This window comes from Monodelphis domestica, chromosome 2 (genome assembly GCF_027887165.1).
Source record: "Monodelphis domestica isolate mMonDom1 chromosome 2, mMonDom1.pri, whole genome shotgun sequence".
Lineage (NCBI taxonomy): Eukaryota > Metazoa > Chordata > Mammalia > Didelphimorphia > Didelphidae > Monodelphis > Monodelphis domestica.
Window position 1 is genome coordinate 176,145,733 of NC_077228.1, and position 19,459 is coordinate 176,165,191.

Below are 19,459 nucleotides of genomic sequence, written 5' to 3' on the forward strand. Positions count from 1 at the left end.
TTGTACTATGCGTATTAATAAATATTCTTTATTTTTAAATTTTGCACATTGCGCTTTAACATATTACATCCAAACATTTTTGCAAGTGGATGTCTACTTTGTAAAACCTTATATTCAGCTCATCATTTCTGTACAGAATTATAAGTACAACATTACTTTTTGCCACTAAGTTGCTTTTTAAAGTCTCACAGTAAGAGAAACATTTAATGAAAAGAGATGGCTTAAATTATAAGGCAGGCTTGCACAGCTACTCAACTAAACATACAAGCCTGAAGAAAGAACAAATTAATGAAGTTACCTCCACCAGCGTCCCCGAAAACAAAAAAAGAGAAAAGAATCACGTTGATTTAAGATAAAATTCTGCCATAAGTCACTAAATTAAGAGTTTTTGAAAGAGAAGGCGCAGTAGTCATCTTGAGTGTTTCAATGAAAGACAGAGCTATTTTATTTATTTTAGTTTGCTCCGGCCGTTGTCAACCAGCCACTACAAATGGGCCTCTTGTGATCATTTAAGCGGCAGTATTTATTAAATTTCTCCTTCAGATGTTGTCGGTACTGTTCTCTATTGCTGTAGAAAGACTGGTTGTTTGCCATAAATGACTGTATTTCATCTTGTGAGATAAAGATTTCCTCATCTGAAGTGCATTCAGACTCATCCTGTAAAGGAAAGTAGCTGTTAAACTAGAACTTGTAAAACAAAGAATGGGAAAGACAGTATAGGATATGCTAATTGAGAGGGAAAATGAAAAAAAAAGGCAGGCTTTTTTAAAGTTTCAATTCAGTTAACAGGCAAGAGTTTCAAATGTAAACCCTTTTAAATAATCTGTTAAAAAATTGATGGCTATCAAAATAAGCAAAATAAGATGATGATGAATAATAATACTAACAACAACAACAGTGGCAATCTGGAGTAGGGACCAGAAGGTAGGGCTGAAAGTCAGAAGTCCTAGGTTGCAGTCACACACAAATAACAAGCTATGTATCCCTGGACAAGTCACACCCTCTCAGTGCCCCAGGCAATTCTCTAAGATAAGTGGCAAAGCAGATGCTGACCATCACTGGCAGAGGGAGTTTCATCTCTCTAAGAGCTTCCTATACTAAAGGAATCACAAGTATAGTTCAAGAATAGTAAGAATAAGTCTAACAAGTGGTTTGAAATTCTAGGCCTGACACTTTGGCTCCAATCCCTTATTTCTTTACCTGAAAATATCAACTAACCAAAGAAGATTCCAAATATTTGTCAACTACTAAATAATCAAATGAATAACCTCTGATAAGGGCAACTAGGTAGCACAGTGGATAGAGTACTGGGCCTGGAGTTGGGAAGCCATTCTCCCCAGTTAAAATCTCTCTCAGATGCTTACTAGCTATACAACCCTGGGTAAGTCACCACACCCTGTTTGCCTCAATTTCTTCATGTTAAATGAGCAGGAGAAGGAAATGGTAAACCACTCCAGTATCTTTGCCAGGAAAACCCCAAGTGGGGTCATGAAGAATCAGACATGACTGAAACAACTAAATTAAAACAACAAACCTCTAAGAGAATAAATATTTGTGTGCAGTTTCTTAAAAAATAAAATTCAGCCTTCATTATACCCAGGGAAAGCACAATATTATAAATCCAGTAAGAACTCCGTTATAAGATCTGAGTCCTCAGCACAACACAAAAGGGCCCTAATCACAGTTAGTAATATCCCAATCCTCAACTTGTATGAGCCAGGTTATCTGAGGTCAAGTACAATTTGCCTATAGTCCCGGCTTTGCCATATTCCTACACGGCATAAAACAGAGACAGCAGGGGACTGTTACATTCTACTTAGCCTAAGCAGCATATTCTTCACTTATCTAGAAGAAAGGCTCTCATAAAAATGACATACAGAGAAAAAGACAGTCAGATATAATCAAGTTTCAAGAATAATGATACTGTACAGCATTTGCAATGAACAGAAGTACATTGTAAATCTAACTTTTTGCCAGAGCTTGATGTAGGGATATATAATAACAAAGAGAGTTCATTCTTACATTCCAACCATTCTTCTACCCTGCCTCCAGGAGGACAATCCAACTCCTCACTTAAGACACTGAACTTTGAGAAATGAAGCAGGGGTGCTGTACAGCAGCCTGTGCCCCCTCTGAAGTAAAATTGAACTGGAGTCATTTAAAAAGAAAAAAAGTAACCCCAAAAGGAAGCTGAGGTATATAGCACAGTGGAAAGAATACCAGGCTTGGAGTCAGGAGGATTAGGTTCAAATCTGGTCTCAGACACCACCTAGATTTGTAATGTTGGAAAAGTCACTCAACCCCTGTTGCCTAGCACTTGCCATTCTTCTGTCTTTAGAATTTATACTAATTTGAGGGTCTTAAGATGTTATCATATCACTAATAATGCATTTTGAAAACTAGTATCCACTAAAGATTTTATAAATTGATACTAAGAAGGTAAGAATTAAAAAAACAAAAAACAAATCCTAAAGTAGATTGTCTTACTTTATTTTTCTTCCTAAGCATTAGTTATCCCCCAAGTTTGTTGGCCATATATCAGGATACTTACAAGGAGTTCAACTAAGCTCTTGGCACCTTTTCCAGAGTCAGGACCGAGTGACGTTTCTGCAGGTTCTGCAAATTGTGGTATGTTTTTCCTATGTTCAAACCAAGGCAGTGGCTGCCCACCCTTTTCGGAGCTGCAGCAGTTTTCAGCATGCGAATCTTTGGTCTTGTCACGGTGAAACACTGTGTGCACGGTATTTCCTGAGGTCTCTCGATTACTCGGATCTGTAATACAGCTTCCAAGCTTTTGGATCTAAAACCACACCAAATAATTAGGCAAATTAATTACAATTCAAGACAGAAAACTCCTTAACAAATCTGTGGAAAAGGTACTTAAGCAGGAAGAGATTGTGAAAAAAAATGAATGAGATCAGTACTTTGAAATGGAATCTAACCCTTAGGTTGAACGATAAAAGGGACAAAGAAGACCAATGTGATAGAACAGCACAAAGAAAATACAAGTCACAGCAGCTCCTTAAATACCCCAGAAACTCACAAAATAAACCCACTGATAACTTAGGGGTTTTTTGCTTTATGATTCCAAGTTTTATCACTTTTAGATGCTGTTAATTGTATAAAATTTTAAAATGCAAAATGAGAATCTTGCTATAGACAAATTATGACACCTACGTGTTCATCACACTTCAACATTTTGCTTTTCTTTTTCTTCTTTTTGTTTTTTCCCTTTGTGTTATTCTCTTCAGAATTAGCCCAACATTCCACACAGCTATCGCCGTCCTCCTCTTTGTCATCACAGTGATGAACACAGGAATCATCACCTGAAAGAGGGAGTACTCTCTCAATTGTGCTCTTTAAGAAAACCAACTACTGGCTACTGTAATCAAAATAAACAGGAAGCTCATTCTGGACCTACCATGTTCATCATGGTTACATATGCCTTCAGTGCAGGCTACATCTGAGCCCTCCCGAGAACCTGTCTCACTCCCTTCCATGCTAGAGGAGTATCCACAATCACTACCATTACAGTGTGGAGATAAACCTGAGAATAAATCAGAGGTTACAGTATAATTTGTACCTGTAGTTAATATAATTTTCTCACAATTAAGAAAAACAGTCCTCGAAATCTGTAACTTACAGATCTATAATTTTATTTTCTTTCATCTAAAGATAAATTAGGACAAACTTAAAAGAATACATGCTTTAAAAGCTCACCTTTTTTTATTTTAGGAGACCCCAATAGATTGCCACTACTCGGACAGGTACACGAAGTATTTTCATTGGTAACAATTACTTCTACGCAGCTGTTACCTTCTTCTGCATTGCCACAGGCTTTGCAACTGTTTTCCACAAAGCCTGTCTCCTTAAAGGATCAAGGCACAAATGATTATAAAAGTCACTTAAATGATTTCTTAGCATTTGTAACACAGATAAAAGATAACAAGGGGGGGGGGACAGCCTAATAATATTCTAGAACATTCAACTAATACAAGCCCCCAAATGTACAATTGTGAGTAAATACTTACAAAAAGGTATATTTTAGAACTTGACAGATTCAAGACCTAATTATTTCAAGTAAGTCAAACACAGGAGTTTTTACTTTGATTTCTGCAGGGTGGACTGACAAATACTACTACCTGATATTATCTTTAAAGTTAGAGAATTCAAGTTTGAGAAACAAAAAAGACATTACATTTCTTGTCCTAATCCTAATCTACTGATTTTGGTAGTAAATGATACAAAATTCAAATCGCAAAGAAAAGTACAATCAAATACACTTTAACCATGAATACTCAAAAAACACACTTAGTCTTACAAGAAGTGGGAATTTTTGATTCACTTCTCATGAGTCAAAATTACCTTTTCTTGGCTTATTTCCTTTTCATCTGCTGTTTGCAAGGGGGCAGGAATGTCACACACACACTTATTTTTCCGCCTATTCTTCCTTTTTTGGCGCTTCTTTTCTTGCTTGAGTTCTCGTACTCTTTCTTCTTCTGAGAACTCTTCACAGAGTTGTTCTAATCGGCTTATACCCTGTACTTTTTCCACAGCCATCTATTTAGAGAAAGATTATACCACTGGATAATTTTTCACTTTAATTTCACAGTGAGATATTATCAGACGCAAACTAATGATGCATTTTGAAAACTAGCTTCCATGGAAGATTTTGTATTTCGGAGAATTTTTTAGAAATTTATAAATATAATGTAACATGACAGTACACTACCTAACCCTCCCTACACACACACCATTACTTCAAGCCAACCATATTTTAACATTTCATTGTTTCAAGACACCAAAATATTTAAATAGAACTCTATCTCAATCCTAGATTCTGGATTATAAGGATAGCCAAATTCTCTTAAAAGCTCTAATTTCTCAAGATTTATAAAAGGGAAAAGAATAAGACAAGGAACAAGTGAGAAGACCGAAACTTTTACAAAATGGAACACACTCTATAACCTAAAAAGCTTATCACAATGGGATATTTAATAAATTTATTTCTCTCAGAATATAATTGAAAATTTCTGACCAAAGGCATTTGGAGTGACTTTCCATCTAATAATATTGAGACAAAAGTCAGTCAAATTGGTGTCTGCACATTTTCAAACCAGTAGCTGTATTCTGAGAGGCTAACCTGAATGATATTAAAATAAGGCTAAAAAGAAGTTTTTAAAAGGTAAATTATTTAAAAGGTAGAAGGGGAGGATGTGGTAGGAGACTTTTGAGTGTAATAAGAAAAAAAAAAACCCAAACCAAAAGGAACTATGAACAGAGAAAGCCAAGTGATAAAACAATAAAAGAAAAAGAGAAGCATCTTAAAATGAATAAAATGTACTTAAGGTTTTATTACATATGTTCTTAAACAGCTATGTATTTCCAAGGGCTTTGCAATCTCTTATAAGTTTTCTTATAACATCCTCTTGAGTAATCATTAGTCTATTTTTTAGGCTAGGAAGCCAAGGATAAAAAAGTGGTAGGTAGATCAGGAAAGAAAGAAAAATTATATCTCCCTATCCAAAAAGACTGTTGGCCACAAATGTTAAGAGAGGAGAATTAGTTGGTTGCCCAGTTTTAGATTCAGTCCACTATTTTGATCAAGCACTCTCAGGTACTGAAACATCTCCCCTTCCTTACCTCAAAACTCTTGCGTAAAGCATCAACACCAAGATAGAAAAGCATCTGCCATGTCTGCTCTTCAGCCCGTAGTTTTTGCCAGATTCGATGCAGTCTTTCATAAAGATGAATACCCAGGCAGGTCAAAACTTCTTCTTGGGCTATGTCTATTGTCTTAGCATGCCTTTCCCTCCGCCTATAAAGCATTAAAATCAGGCAGTGACTTTCCAACAAATCAAGCACATTAATGCTTTTTGTGTAATCAAATTCATATTTTAATACAACCCGAACACTAATATGTAGTAAGAAAGCTAGGTATCTATAAATATACACAGATGTGTATATCTATGTTTATGTAAACATACATGCATGTCTGTGATATCAAAGACACAGAAACACACATGTGAGACTTAAATCTTACAATAGCTAAAAAGGATGGTAATTCAGGAACTGGCACTTGAAAGATTATAGCAACACAATGCTTGCTATGTAGTAATTAGAACTTTGGAATTACCCAGTTAAATACAACTCATTCAGTGTTTTTGTTTTTTTTTTTACTAGTGACAAAAAACCCAGAGCTTTTCAAAGAACATTAAGGAAGCAGGAAGATAGGGATGATAAGGTCTATATTATTCAGCTATATCTCTTATAGAAGAGAAGTGATCCTAAAATGAGAAACTAGTTCACCCACATGCAAAAAAACGATGAAGGGATTAAGAATGTGCTCAATTAAAACAAGTGACCAACTTTTATTTTTTTCTAATTTTGTTTTCATGATACCTAGCCAAAGATTACATTTAGTTTGGTTTTGTTTTCCTTTCTTAAATTTAAAGTAGCATGCACAGTTCATGAATTGCTTACCTTAAAAACAGAGCAATTCTATCCAAAGTGCTGACACCCTGCTGCCAAGCCCATAATCTTGAGCAACATTAGCAAAAGTGGTTTTTCCATAAAACTATTGGAGGCCCATTCACAGCAATTACCCAAACTAAAGCTTTACAATTCCACATGAATGGAAAAGTCACTTTTAGATCATTTCAACTGAAAAAATGACATTCATATAACAAAAAAAATGTCCATCTCCTTTTGATCCAACTTGGAGCATGGAACTGAACCAATAGTCACAAACCATTTTCTTCCTATTTTTTAGTCATAGAATAAAGAAATGTATATATTTCTGTATCAACAGACAGAACCAAGAGAAACATGTATTATGAAGGCTGACTTCAAAACATAGGCTTTATATCTAAGCATATGTAATGAGGCAAAGGTGCAGAAGAGATTTATTTACAAGGCTTAGAAACAAACTTTCGGTAATAAAATAAAGAAGCAAAGCGCTAGATAGCCCATTCTAGCAAATTACATACTCATACCCTCCTGCGAACTCTGGCTCAGCTCGACCCAACAGATGTGCAATGAAATCTGTTTCACAGCATACATGTATGTGTCGTTCATGTGGACAGCACCGCAAGCCTTCATATAGTGCAGCACAATAACCCTTCTCTTTGCTGCAATCAAGCTCACCAATAAGAATATTGTATGCTCGAAGTACTTTATTTTTGCAGTCAGTACAAAACCTAGTAAAAATTTAAAAAGGCAAGCAGTCAAAATAAGAATTGGCTATGATGTAGACTCAAAAGAATGTTAGTACTGGAAGGGATCTTAAGAGATCATTTAGTCCAATTCCCTTATTTTACAAATGAGAAAACTAAGGCCAAGAAAAGGCAACTTGCCCAAAGAAACAGAGCTGGTGATAAGAGTAGGGACTAGAACCCAGGTCTCCTGAATTCTGCCCAATTCAGGGTCTTACTATGTCACTCTGTCTCATTTAATAGCATAATGATGAAGACATTCTTCTCAGTCTACATCATTAAGCAAGCCTCTAGGAATATGCTGAATCAACAGATGAATTTTAGTTTTCATTAAAATATACATTTAAATGTATCAAACAGCTTAAAGTTTTCCATAGTCTTTAAATTCCATTTTACACAAACAAGTTTATTAAGTATTGGGCTTGGGGGTCAGGAAGACCTGAGTTCAAATCCTGCCTCCCTTACTAGCTGTGTGGTCCTGGGCAAGTCACTTAACCTCTCTCAGCCTCAGTTTCCTCATCTGTAAAATGGGGATAATATAATAGCACCTACCTCACAGGGTGGCTGTGAGGATTAAACATATGTAAAGCGCTTTGCAAACCTTAAAGCGCTATAGAAATGCTAGTATTATTATTATTAAATAAGAAAAAAAAGATTAGGTTCCTTATGTCTTAATATTCTTTAAGCTGAAGATCTTGTCATGATGTGGATTACTAGCATCTGCCCAAGGACTGCCAATCTAAAGTGTGCAAGTGTATGTATGTGTGTGCATATATGTGTATGTACATGTATATGTATGTAATTGAAAGAAAAAGCTGTCATGTTCACTACTCCCTCTACTTAGGTCCCCTCTCTTCCACAGCCTCCTTTACCAACAAGGGGTAAGCATCCCCTTTTCTCCACCCCAGCCCCCAACTCCACTTCTGGTGCTGGAGGGGGGTTTCATTCTACTCCCCTAAGACCCATTCACTATCCCTTTAACTATCAGGAACTAAATTGTCCTTCCCTGAGCATACCTTTCCTATGTGTTATTTCCCCCTTTAAAATATAAGCTCTGAGGGCAGGGACTGTCTTTGCTTTTTTATTTGTATCCCCAACACTTAACAAAAACACAGTTCTTAGCACACACTAAGTGCTTAATAAATGCTTTTTCATTCATTCATTTGATTCAAAGTATTCTTTTTCAAATTCAAGCATTTCAGTAGACATGGTAAAGAGACCGACACTTGCAAACTAACACTGTCACTCCTAGTTCATCAGCCTTTTTAAAAAAAAGCATTAAAAAAAAGCAATGACAGTGAAGTATTTTTTATTTTTTTCAGAAAGCTATGTAAGACAGCTAAATACCATAGAATTAGAAGTACAACTTAATTTTTGTTTGTTTTTTTTTTAAATTTTTGCTATACAAAGAATTAAGGTATGTGTTTAACTAGCATAACTGTAAGCATAGAATCAAATAGCACTCTGCAAATGAGTAATAGAGTGATTCTTAGAGTTTGCTAAATCACTTAACAAAGGCAGTTTTACAATTTTTATACATTATCTAAAGATGTGTTATGACAGCACTTAATCCACTAATATAGAGTGTCCCAAAAGTCTATTTTAAGGTATTAAAGCTTAGGATTGCAAAAAGACTTTTGGGACAATCTGTAGTACAGTGAAATATTTACTACTATGTGTTCAGGAAAGCTCACATAAAAGTAGATGATGCTAAAAAAAGGAGAACTATCTGGATGTTCATAAAACATGTTATAATTTTCTACAATGAGGCTGACAAATGACACCTTTAAAATTCAAACCATATCTCAACAATGTTTAGAAACACCAAGTAAAAAGTAAGGATTTGAGATGTTTCAAAATCAAGAATTTGATAGGCAGCAGTTACTCAAACACTCACTACTGGGCTTATATATTGGGAAAAGTCTCTTCTACCAGGAAGGAATTTTGCATCCTATAGCCTATTTATAATAATGCTTGTCCTCTTCCCTATCTTTGCTTCATTTTAGTAACTTTGGTAAAGGTTGGGCAGAGGACAGATGCTAAATATAATGATAAAATAAAGTTCTGATTTGCCTGAGCTATTTCCCCTCCTTAGTATATAATAATTCAGAAAGTTAGTTATGACAAATACTTAAGTTTACATTTGAAACAGATGTTAAAATTCAAGGCATTTTAGAAAACAAGCAATGATTTCTTTTATGACAGCTCTTTAGCAATATTACATGCAGAAGGCAGGGTTTACAAGTTGTTTCTCTTATTGGCAAGTAAGGCAGGAGAACCATTAAAATAAGAAACACAAAATTCTTAGAGTCAGTTAATATAATCTTCTTCAATTATAATTCCTGCCCAAAATATTGCTTACAAAGTAAGAATTCTTGACTGGAGCTGTCCTTTTCTCTCTATTAAAACTGAGTATATGCATCCCTAATATATAAATGATGCCATAAGAAAAACAATGTTGATATTAACTACAGGTATACAGTACTCCAGATCATGAGCTCAGAAAAAATAAGTATTTAACCAAGTAGGACATGGCAAAACTCACTGAAATATAAATTACCTTTGTCTAAGAGACATTGGTAGATATAAAGGTAGAGCTTTGTGAGTGAAGGGGAACTTATTTATTTCCTGTCTATACTAATTACCCCCTTCAAAAATCACAAGTACACTGAAGATAAATGTGTTTTGCCGAGTAGAGCAAGCTACAAAGATATTATATGCTACAACCAAGTACTATAACTGAAAGAGTTATAGAACTGAGCTATAGTAAATGTTTAACTTGAAATTTTAGAGGGTCAGCTCCAAAATTAGCTTTTTTCTTCTCAGAACATATTTAGGAGTAAAAGGCAGCTTTCTGTAATACCAGTCACTCCTAATTGTCTTCTCTAAGTTTTCCTAGAAAGTTTACAAATTGTTTCTAGGAATCACTCAAAGCAGATATGACTACATATTTAATACAACTAGATTTTTAAAAATAAGGTGAATAAAAATTTCTAAATTCAAGTAACTCTAAAATCATGTTTTACTATTAATGAGAAAGGTCTAGAAAATCTATTCCAGAGGCATGAAGGTGAGAAATACCATATAATAGCTAGTTAATAGTTTGTATGTATAGGGTCTTGCCCCATAGTAAGCACTTAATAAATGTTTTGGTTGAGCTATGGGGCAAGAGGGGAGGAAGAGGTTTCATATTTCTATAAAATTTCATTCTTTAGAATTATTTAAAGATAAAAGAAATCTTTACTGTCAAGGGGGTCTGGTTTCTTTTCCACAAGGAATACATGAATAAAGCATTTTTTAAGTGCTTACCATGTGCAAACCACTGTGCTAATTGCTGGGGATACAAATAGAAAAGTAAGACAGTCCTTGCTCTCATGGAGCTCACATTCTAAAATAAGGGAAACAAATACATATGGAAAGTTTAAGTTTCACATCAGATGGAAAGGTTTCATGTTCCTTAGGGTGCATCAGCAAAGCAGATGTTAAAGTCTCTTCTTTAATGTCATTTCCAGTCATAATATCTTATCAGTTTCTGATGATGAACCATTTGACAGTGCCAAGGACTCTGGTGACAAGAACTTTCTTTTTTGGGGTCTTCAAAAGATGTGGCTGTAGCATCTGCAGGAGCAGTTGCCAAGCTGCATCTCCACAAGGGTTGCTTCCCAAGATGATGGCTGTGGATTGTTTTGGAAACATTGCTATTCCAAAGATTCTTGGGTTCAGGGTCCTGGGCTGTCTCCATCAGGGTCTGAGGGGAGATGGTGGTCAAGGTGATTTGACTTGCCTGGCACATGCTGCCTCCTGTCTCTCCCTCAGGGTGCCTTGCTGCTTCAGCTAGGCTGGCTTGCCTGCCCTGTGTAGCAGTTGATTGGCAGCTGGTGGAGGATGACTGGCCCCTTCTCCATAGGAGCTGCCTCCCTGGATGATGGCTGTGAGGGCTGGAATGGAAGCAGGACCGGTGGTCTGGGGGTGCTGCCACTCCCAGGGCACTCCTGTGCCTATCTGCCTGTTGGTGGCAGTTGGTCAGCAGTTGGTGGTAGTGATGAGGAAGGTGGGCCCCTTCTCCACAATGATTTCTCCCCTCAATGGTGGCTGTAGGGGCTGGGCGGAAAGCAGGTCTGGTGGTTTGGGGGACAAGGCTATTCTCAAGGCCAGCCCTTCTACAAACAACCCCATCACCTCCCCATCTCCTCCAACAAATTACCCCACAACCATGCCCCTTCCAGCTAAAATGTTTTAATCTCACACTCTCTCTCCTGACTCTTTCCTACTGTCTATAAACATACCAGATCTACCCTAAATTTGGGGGAAAGGGGGGGACACAACAACTCACTGGATCCTACCACTCCCTTCAAGTGACTGGCCTTCATCTCTCTTCCCTTTCAAAGCCATATTAATTCAACTTCTTTTCTCAACCTGTTGTAGTCTGGCTATGGAGTTCATCACTCTACTGAAACTGATCTCTCCAAGAATTGTCAAACCCTAGTTTTTTCAAAATCATCATTCTTAGCTTCTAAGCCACATTTGACATTACTGACCACCCTTCTCCTAGATGCACACCATTTTCTCTGAGTATTCATGCTACTACTTATTCGTTAAGATTTATCTCCTTTCTGACTTCTTCTCAGTGTCCTTAACTGGAACATCCTTTCTCTCTACATATACTTTCAGTGATGTGTCAGCTTCCATGGGTATATTTATTATTTCTATTCAAGATGACTATGTTTCTAGCCCTAGTTCCTTCCTGTGCTCCAGTCCTATATCACCAAATTAGGCATTTCAAACTCAACATGTCAAAAAAAGAATTCATCTTTTCCTCAAAACCTACCCCTCATCTAAAACTTCCTATTTTAAAGGTACCACCATCTTTCCTTAGTCATCAACTTCACTCTCCTCCCACATATCTAATCAGTTGCTGTCTTGTCTTTCTACTTCTACATCTCTCACTTCTGTCCCCTTATTTCTACTCATACCTATTTCAGATTCTAACCTCTTACCTAAGCCATGAAACCCCAATTCTTCTCCTTGCAGCAAAGCTCTCCCCTCTTTGTTCTATCCTCCACCCTAATGCCAAATTGATAATCCCAAAGCAGAGGTCTGACATATTATGCAATTTAATAAACCCCTCTAAGACCAAAATACTGTGTTTCATGCCCTTCACAATCTGGATCCAACCTACTTTTCTAAGAGCAGACATTGCTTTGGTCATGCATTTTGGTCCAGTCAAACTGATATTTTTGTTCCTCACATATTTTTTCCTCCCAACTCTATGCCTCTACAGAGGCTGATCACACCAGGAATTCACTTCCTACTCCACACCTCCAACTTCCTAGAATTCCTTGCTTCCTTCAAGATTCAGCTTAGATGTTACCTACTACATAAAACTCTTCCTAATAAAATTTCCCCAGCTGTTAGTGCCTCCCCTCAAAAATTACCTTGTATTTGTTTTGTATATACTTATGTACATGTGGTCTCCTCTGATAGAGGGAAAGCTCCTTGAGGGCAAGGAGTGTTTCATTTTTATCTTTGTATCCTCAGTGCCTAACACAATGCTTGGAACATAGTATAGAGCTTAATAAGCATCACTGAGTGATAAAGCTCCCCCAGTGTGGCTAGGGAAGGGATGGTGGGAAAAGAATGGGGAAAAGGGTCCCACACTACATTTGGGGAGGGTGGTATACCACTACGTCTGGCCTTCTGCTATCTGCAACACCTGGAGAATGCTGCCTACTTATGAATGATTGCAGCTGGCTTTGTAACTTATGATCTCAAGAGGGCACTCAGTGCCTGGAGCACTGAGGTTAAATGACTTGCCCATGGCCACATAGCCAGTATGTTTCAGAAGCAGAACTTACATCCCAGGTCTTCCTGGCTATGAGGCTAGCCCATTAGCCACTATGCCATACTGTTATTATATATGAAGGATTGTTTATTTATATCTAGTCATTTTGAAAATTGTGCTGGAAAATGTTTCATGAAAACAAATGAGGGCTAGGGACACTAGTCGTTTAATAACATTACTACACTTTATCTTGAGACTTACCTGTGTTTTCGCAGATAGGTTTCTAATGTTTCTAAAAGACAACTAGAATCAATTAAAACTACTTCATCCCTGCATTCCTGGGACATTAGTTCCCACACATCCATCCAACAACCTCTGTATAAAGAAAGAAAAATGAATACTAATATAAATGATGACTAAATATGGACAATAGCACAATCAAAAACAGGGTGAAGGATTTCTTTGTTTTACCTGGCTGTTCCCTGGAAAGGTCCATAATGGAAAATGATCCTACACTTGCTGTCCTTCCTGTGGTCTTCACTACTTTTCTTATCTGTACTTAGCTTCTCTGAACTGACACTGTTACTGCTCCCTTCACTGTAGTACAGTAGTAGTATTAAAAGACAAATATAAAATCAAAGCCTCACAAATCTTTAGCTATAAGAAGGTATAAAAATTAAGCTAAATCTGTTTTGAACTAAAAGATATAGGTCAAACCCTATTACAGAGAACTCTAAGATACTCTTCAAATTTATTAGTAGTATTATAATAATGTAACAATAATTGCTTAGAATAAGGAGGTCACTAGCTAAGGGTTCTTATGAGTCTAAGTTATAAGAGTTTTTTTGTAATGGAATTTGACCTTACTTCAGTGCTTTAAAATAGTAAACTAATGCATTTCAAGAATTAAATGATACTGATAATCTAAAATAGAATTAAGATTATATCTTTCTACAAAAAAATTGTGATTAAGTATGAAAAAGTTACAGTTAATACTAAGATAAGCAGTAGGTAGTTAGTAAGAATTATCATCAAGCCTAAAGGGCTTGAAACATCATTATTTTAAACATTACATTTTTCCACTTAAATGATTATATATCAAAATGTTAACTAAAAAGTCTCATATCAGTTTTTTTAAAATCAGTTTAAAAATTAGTCCAATAGTTATATCTACCTAGGAAGAAACTTAAAAGTAGCTATAAGTCAAAGGAATATCACGAGACTGTGACAGGTTATAAGTTCTTTATCTTCAAACACACCATCTAGATTTTATTTATGATCTGCCTTAAGTTATGTAATAATAGATTTACATGGATTTAAAACATATTTAGGTCCATCTGTTTAGGTATCAAATAGGTTTGGTACATGTTTTTTAAATACAACTAGAATACCCTGAAGGCCTGACTTCTAAACTCAAACAATACACTGGATTGCAAAACAATTTTATCAGGCCACTAATGCAGAAGCTATTTATCTAAGCAGAAAAACTCACCAGAAAGTATATATAGTTTTCCTCAGAGGGTAAAAAAAAACCAACCAACAGGCATATATAAAGTGAGTGGTGCATTTATTTCATTAAAAAAAAAAATCCATACCTTCTGTCTTGGAATCAATTGATTCCAAGGCAGAAGAATGGTAAGGGCTAGGTAATTGGAATTAAGTGACTTGCCCAGGGTCACACAGCTAGGAAGTTATTTGGTTCTTTCTTACAATATAATAAAAGAATGCATTCAAGGTTAAATCAAGAATGAATTGAAGCTGATTATTAATTCTAATCCAGTTTATTTTATAGAATGTTGACCTCTCTAACAAGAACACTTGATACGAATTATACTTCTTTCTTGACATAACTTGATTTTTTCAAAGATGTAAGAAAAAATTTGACTTTAATTTATATTCCATCTTAGATAAACAGGAGCCACTTTCCAATAACTATATCCTGGTTCCTGTATGACTGTAGCCTAGGATTTGAGAGATCATGGAAGGGGGTTCTAGGGAATAAGTAGAAGATTAGGCCTATGTCTCTAGAACTAACTTCTTGAAAACGACTCTGTGGTGATCTGATTATCAAGAAGGAGAAGCCTTCTTGATTATTAAGTATTATGTACTGCTTATTGACTTGGAAGAATGGTGTACATATAAAAGTTGGGTCATTAGAACAATTAAAGGAAACAAACATTTATACATTTATACTTAAAGCTATTGCCATGATCCAAAAATGGTCAGAGAAACATTCTTATTCTTACTAGTTAAAATAAAATTAATAACATAATTAAACTATGGATCAATTCCCTCCCCCAAAACTTTAAGTTCTAATGCAAAAATATACTTTATGATCAAGTGTGTTCAAAATATCAAGGCAAAAAGTCTTATAAGTATCATGTTCAGATTGACATTTTTGGAAAATATAATCAACTATGAAGAAATTTGTGTTTTTCTTGGTCACTAACCATTGCATTGAACTAATACTTATAATTTTAACAATGATAAATAGCATCTTTTGTTCAACCAAACTTACCCCAAGGGTTTTGGTTTGTGTGTATCTAAGGAGTGCAACTGACATCTCTTGTTCTTCTTACTTTTTGGAATTGCATCTATCATGTCATTTAGTTTGGACCTATATAAAAAGAAATGTATTAAGGTTTACTCAGATATTAAAGACTATACAATTGCATATAGGATCTATAAATCACAGAATATAAGGTTAAACTATTATATGAGTTTTTATTAATGCAAATTTCTTTTCTGAAGAGTGTAATCATCTTAATCATCTTTGCCCTCATGATGATAATAGCTAGCATATTTACATATAATTATGTCATTTAGTTCTCATAACAATCCTATAGATAATATAATTATCCCGGTTTTACAGATGAGAAACCCAGAGAGGTTAAGTGACTTGCCCAGGGTCATAAAGCCAGTAGGTATCAAGAGAAGACCAGGCTCCAAGGCTGGCTCCCTATCCACTATTGTACACACACATTCTTAACATTTTTTTTGTGTCAGAACTCCTTTGTCAGTCTAGTATCACTTATGGGCAAATGTTTTAAGTACATAAAATAAAATAGAAATAGGATTACAAAGAAGATTTATACTGAAATGCAATTCTCAAAATATTTTTAAAAAAAGAGCTAGGCTTTCCTGCACTATACCAAAATACATATATACCACCATAACTATGTATATAGATTTTTTCCTTAACATTAAAAAGCATTACCTTATATAGTCACCTGTCAAATCTAAAGATCTGTCATGTCTACTGTGCTAAGCATTCTTTTGACTATTCTATCATTTCACCATCAGCATCCATATACATGCCACACTGGGAGACAAGGACAAGCTTTTTATGCAAATCTGAAATATTTTATCCATTCTCCAAAATTGTCAAAAATCACAATTTAAACATATTTTTCTTTGTTTGACTTACCCATGCACATAAAATAACGTATAAAGCTTCTTTGCATCAGTCATACAGCTTCGAGTAACAGAAAGGACTCCCTTGGGCCCTACAGTAAGAGGCTCAAGGGCAGGATTTCCCGACTCTACAAGCTGGGAAAAGAGGCGCTCCACACTGCGACGACAACCAACACATGGGACAAGCTGAGAAAGTGCACTCAAGACTTCACGCGATGTCACCATCATGGCAATATTCAGATCTTGCTGCTTAAGCATGCTATGTCGCTGAGAGCAAAAGGGAAAGCAAAAATGAAAAGAAACCCTTCAAAAATGTAACTAATAGAGGTAACACTGCTGAATGAAATACATATGTGTTGATACCTCTAATAGCACATTTTCAAAATAACATATCCCTGTTCAAGAAAAAAAAAGGATTTGAAATTTTAAAAAATCCTTGTTTTCCATCTTAGAATTAATACTGTATATTGGTTCCAAGCAGAAGAATGGTAAAGGCTAGGCAATGGGGGTTAAGTGACTTTCCCAGGGTCACATAGCTTGGAAGTATCTAAAGCCAAATTTGAACTCAGGACCTCCTTTCTGTAGACCTGCTCTCAATTCACTGAGTCACCTAGCTGCCCCAATTAACTGAAGTTTTAAAATAAAAATTCAAGTGGATTACAAGTTTAGTATATTTTAATATTTCTCCAATAGATGATGCTAAAGTGGAAAAGAAGGGAATAAACATTGATACTATATATAAATTAGTGGACTCCAAAAAGAGGCATGACCCCAGAGTTTGTGAAAAATCAGCTGTAGGGTGGGAAGATGAAATCACATCCTATCCTTCTGAAATAGCCAACCATGGGGCTTCATCTTTAAAACAACATGTGTATCATTAAATCATTACTCTCCTACAAGACTCTCATTCCCTGATGAAAGTGTACATTGTCCTAAACTTTCCCCTTTTAGGCCAAGTATTGGTCCCTTGGGGCATATAACCTTCACCACAGCAACAGTCTGCAGTCTGCACTAGCAAACTAGATACTCCCTTCATCCTTTCAACAAACCCATCAGAAAAAAAAAATTACTAATGGGTAGGAAAGCAAAAAAGCTTGGAGACTATTGCTATAGAGCAATATAGAAACTGTATTATTACGTGTTCCCTGTAGTGAAGTGTTTGTTCTTGCAAATTGTTATCTATATTACTAATATGTTCTCAGTTTAAAAAGGCCCCAAAAAAAGTTATGAAAAGAAATAGAGATTAAAAGTAAGACAACCAATTATTAAGAAACTCTCAATTCATACTTGCATTCAAATTTTCATTCACAATTTTTGGAAATTTGTGAATTAAGACTTGTAATACAAGATAACAATTTTTGTTAGATCAATTCAAAACACAATGTCATTCTCTTTTCTATTTCTACATCTATTTTCTATTCAAAGTGAAATGACCAGAAAACTAAAAATTTCTTTAGCCTTTCATATTAGTACCAAAAAACTCACCATATATTTTGTCTGTTCCCTCCCCCAAAAGACAAACACAAAGACAACAAATTATATTTAGAAATCTCAAGTCTTAAATACAATTTCCTATGCATAATGGTCACCTATGACCATTCACTTTCAATCAAAGACTGGTGATAAATTAAAAACTACAAAATTGATGCAACTTACCCAGTTATATCAAATCAATTGATTTAACAAATTAAACAATTACAGTTAGTAAATATCTAATGCAATAATATTTGAGACTTTACCTGAATGAACTGCTTTAGTTGTGCACCGTTATTCTGATGCCCATCAAGATTTAGCACATTATCAGGAAATTCCATCACCATCTTAAAATAAAAAATAAAAAAAATATTCAAACCAAAATTCTTTCCCTATCCTAAAACATACAAAGCAATTTTTATTCATTCATGTGCTGAATGCCAATATATTTAAAGTAGATTTGCATGAATGGAATACCAACAAGAGGATGTTTCCTCAGCCATGTCCTACTTGGATGCCTCAATAAAGTCGTGGTAGTAACTTTGGGTCCTCTCCGGCCATATTAACAAAAATGTAAATTCTAGAAGGCCTTAAAGAAATTACAATCTAGATCAGTAGAAACAATATCCATAGTGTCAAAAATCAGAGATTCCTAGAACTTCTTAAACAGAGAGGATATCAAGTTTTATCTGAGCTGTCTTTTCCAAACATTGGGAACAAAACAAGCACTTAATTTTGTGAAAGAATAAGATAGTCATATTAACATAGATAACTCTCGACAACACATATCCATCAAAAACTTCCTTGCAAACAGGTTTAAAAAAGAGCAAGCAAAAAGATGCAGGCCAGGACTTTACATAAGAGTTATGGTATGAAAAGGTCACCATTAAATATTCATTCATTAAGTATGAAACCAGGAGTCCTGGAGTAGAAAGTAGAAGAGTAGAAGGAAGAACCGTAACAATGATTTCTATTAGGGAAGTCTGCCATATAACTTGTGCAAGAGGCAGGGGAAAAAAGAGCAAATTCTGGGGAGAACCTGCCAAAGTGAAAGTCAAGTGACCCCTGATAGTACCCAGAATAAAAAGCTTTCTGGGGTATCAAAGCTCTAGAGTTGGAAGGAATCTCTTAAGTCACTGTTTAACTCTTGTTTTATGGATAAAAATCCAGAAGCTTTTCAAACGAAGTTAAAATGCCTCAGCCAAGGACACATTGCTAGTAAGCAACAGAGCAAGGATTTAAATCCAGGCTGATTACCAATTCAATATTCTTTCCACTAAACCAGGCATACTTCTCTATTCCTACATTATTTCTGAGGGACTCCTAACCCTTCTAATTTTTCCATTTTTCCCTGACTAATACTCCTTTCATTTAAGAAATAGTAATTTAATTAAAAAGGCACATCCATTACACAATTAATTACTTGGTCTAAAATGCAAATGCCATGTGAGATAATCCACTGAATGTCTACTAACAATTACAAGTAATTATAAGTGAGTGGTACGAATGTGAAGAAGAAAGTAAGAGCTCTAGTTATTGAAGGGGAAATGGGGGGAGGGGACAAAAATTCACTACA

General features: G+C 35.5%; 1 protein-coding gene across 13 annotated transcripts in view; it reads right to left on the reverse strand.

Annotated features, from left to right (window-relative positions):
• The window catches only part of GGNBP2 (gametogenetin binding protein 2), a 29,922-nt gene continuing 10,463 nt past the window's right edge, over window positions 1–19,459 (reverse strand). For 4 of the 13 annotated variants that reach the window (XM_007481878.3, XM_056816451.1, XM_056816450.1 and 1 more), the window contains 13 exons: window positions 18,150–18,230; window positions 16,424–16,677; window positions 15,515–15,613; window positions 13,468–13,593; window positions 13,258–13,371; window positions 6,990–7,199; window positions 5,644–5,818; window positions 4,366–4,560; window positions 3,721–3,868; window positions 3,422–3,547; window positions 3,178–3,326; window positions 2,552–2,800; window positions 1–657 (listed from right to left, as the gene is read on the reverse strand). In XM_007481878.3, coding sequence (XP_007481940.1) covers window positions 454–657; window positions 2,552–2,800; window positions 3,178–3,326; window positions 3,422–3,547; window positions 3,721–3,868; window positions 4,366–4,560; window positions 5,644–5,818; window positions 6,990–7,199; window positions 13,258–13,371; window positions 13,468–13,593; window positions 15,515–15,613; window positions 16,424–16,677; window positions 18,150–18,230 — 2,130 coding nt within the window. In that variant the 3' untranslated portion in view covers window positions 1–453. The remainder of the gene's footprint in view (window positions 658–2,551; window positions 2,801–3,177; window positions 3,327–3,421; window positions 3,548–3,720; window positions 3,869–4,365; window positions 4,561–5,643; window positions 5,819–6,989; window positions 7,200–13,257; window positions 13,372–13,467; window positions 13,594–15,514; window positions 15,614–16,423; window positions 16,678–18,149; window positions 18,231–19,459) is intronic. The other 9 variants (XM_056816449.1, XM_056816453.1, XM_056816452.1 and 6 more) reach the window with 5 other exon arrangements.